The 2,674-nt window shown below is 38.3% G+C and overlaps 1 protein-coding gene across 1 annotated transcript; it reads left to right on the plus strand.

The window, feature by feature from the left end:
• Positions 1-1,678, plus strand: LOC123195733 (anthocyanidin 3-O-glucosyltransferase 2-like). Its single transcript, XM_044609555.1, has one exon. It carries the CDS (start codon positions 79-81, stop codon positions 1,573-1,575), a length of 1,497 nt encoding a protein of 498 aa, XP_044465490.1. The 5' UTR covers positions 1-78; the 3' UTR covers positions 1,576-1,678.
• Positions 1,679-2,674: the final 996 nt, after the last annotated feature.

The raw sequence follows: 2,674 nt of genomic DNA on the forward strand, positions 1-2,674 counted from the left end.
CACACATTTAGAATTTCAGTGTCCACTCATTTGGGATATTCTAGATTTCTCACTCATCTAGAGAACCCGAGGAAGCCAATGTGTACCTGCATTGATCTTTCCTTATCACAGCAACCGCTTAACAAAATGAAGAAAGCCGAGCTTGTATTCATCCCTCCTCCAGTTCCAGGCCATCTGGTTCCCCTGATTGAGTTTGCAAAAGGCCTGTTTGATCGTAATGATCATTTTTCAGTGACTGTTCTTCTCATACAATTTCCTACTATCACCTCCCTTGTAGCTGAATACACCAAATCATTTGCAGAATCCAATGTTCCAATAAGGCTCATCAATCTTCCTCCTCCAGTGCACTTCTGTCCTTCACAAGAGCCTTATAAATCTATTGAAAAGTTTGTAACTGAGCTTGTTGATTATCATAAAGCTTGCATTAAAGAAGCTATTGTTAAACATGTAGTTTCAAACGAAAACTCAGCTCAACTCGCTGGGTTGGTAGTTGATATCTTTTCCACATCAATGATCGATGTGGCAAATGAACTTGGTGTTCCTTCTTATTTGTTCTTCACTTCTTGTGCAGCTTTTCTTGGTCTCTTGATGTTCCTTCCTACCCGACATGCTGAGATTGGTAGAGAATTTGAAGAGTTTGATGGTGAGGCTGTGATTCCTTGTTATGTTAATCCAGTTCCAAGCAGTGGTATGCCTGAAGTTTTGTTAAGTAAGTATGGTGGCTACACGACATTCTTGAATCATGGAAGAAGAGTCAAAGAGACCGGAGGGATTATTGTCAACACATTTGAGGAGCTGGAGTCCCATGCAGTGAAGTGTTTGATGAATGATTTTGATAATGTGCCTCCTGTTTACACAGTTGGACCTCTGATTGATCTAAAGGATGAGAGTAACAAGTTAGACTCGGATGTGATCATGAAATGGCTTGATGATCAACCTGATTCATCTGTTGTTTTCTTGTGTTTTGGAAGCATGGGGAGTTTTGGGAAAGATCAAGCAAAAGAAATTGCATTTGGATTGGAGCAAAGTGGGGTGAGGTTCTTGTGGTCTTTCCGGAAGTCACCACGAAAGGATAAACTTGAAGCGCCTAGCGATTACAACAGTGATGTTCTCCAGGAAATCTTGCCAAATGGGTTCTTGGAAAGGACAAAGAAGATTGGTTTGGTGTGTGGATGGGCACCACAAAAGGCAGTCTTGGCACATAAATCAGTGGGAGCATTTGTGTCACATTGTGGATGGAATTCGATCTTGGAGAGCTTGTGGTTCGGTGTTCCAATTGTGACGTGGCCTCTGTATGCTGAGCAACAGCTTAATGCATTGCAACTGGTGAAAGATTTGGGACTGGCTGTGGAGTTGAGATTGGATTATAAGATCAGTAAGGGAGAACTTGTGAATGCAGATGAGATAGAAAGAGCTATAAAATGTGCAATGGATGGTAAAAATGACGTGAGGAAGAGGTTCAAAGAGAAGAGTGAAATGAGTAGGCTAGCTGTGATGGAAGGTGGGTCTTCATATGCTGCATTTGGAGGCTTGATTGAGAATATAGCAAGAAACAAAGCCATGAAAGAAGAATAGTAACTAGTTTCTTAGATCTTTTGTGCATGAAATATATTGTGCTTTGGTGTTGAAAGTTAATCGTGAATCTGCTTATATAATAATATTTCATTTTCTAAGTCCATTATAAATCTTCTTATTATATTTCATTGTCTAAGTTCATCATGAATCTTCTTGCATTTTACTCCAATGACATCAATTATCATTTATGGTAATTTCACATTCCTGTCTTACAATCAAATCTATAACTTGTTTTTGAGTCAAATGACATTTCAATGGTGATTTATGGTTCTGGAAAGGAGATTGCAGTAGCCAAGCAATTAGCCAACACACTTCCTTTCTTTCCCCTCTGCGAGGTAGCTAAAACGCGCACACACACTCTTTGTGACAAGGTATCATAAATTTTTTTGAAACTTCCTTGTCATCATTTAAAAAAGAAATTTGGGTGGGCGAGGGATTGGGGTGTATGTCTTTTTTGCTTTATTGCAGTGGGAGACATAATTAGTTTTGTTTGGTAATCAGTTCAAAAGAGAGGGCTCTTTTTTTATATTTGAAAGTGGATGATAAAAAAATTTGTGATGGTTAATGGTGCGTTTTTAGGTGGCTTTGTGGTGGGTTTTGATGGTGCGAGAACTGAAGGTGAGCGAAAGAATTGGGTAAAATCATAACCGCTAGGTGCTTGACTTTTCAATTCTGGTTTCCATTTGAAACCAGCTGCAATAGATTGGTTTTGTTGATTTTTTAATGGAGATCTGGAAGCAAAGAAAGCAAGAAAAGTGAAAAAACAGAGGAGAAAACAGAGAGCTGGAACGGAGGTCTGCTTATTTTCTATTTTTGTGACTTAAAAACATATCATTTCTTTGCCATACATGTATATTTACATAGGTTTCCTAACCCCTGTACAAAAGCAGCTTAAATTAAGTTTATCCACACAAATTCTTACAAGCCAACCAAACTTTAAGCCAAAGTACACCTAACATAACAAATATAATTTAGTTTGGTTGCATTCTAACTAAAAACATTACAAAATGGTTAAGGAAGTTTGTCACCATTTTAAAGGCTGCAAAAAATAATCCATATCATCTTCAGCTTTCTGCAGCAGAACCATCTTCAAAAATTC

The sequence above is a fragment of the Mangifera indica genome, chromosome 1, assembly GCF_011075055.1.
Source record: "Mangifera indica cultivar Alphonso chromosome 1, CATAS_Mindica_2.1, whole genome shotgun sequence".
NCBI classification, from domain to species: Eukaryota; Viridiplantae; Streptophyta; class Magnoliopsida; order Sapindales; family Anacardiaceae; genus Mangifera; species Mangifera indica.

Bases quoted from the DNA above. Each gene is read 5' to 3' on its own strand.
- LOC123195733 (XM_044609555.1), top strand. From the start codon at position 79: ATGTGTACCTGCATTGATCTTTCCTTATCACAGCAACCGCTTAACAAA.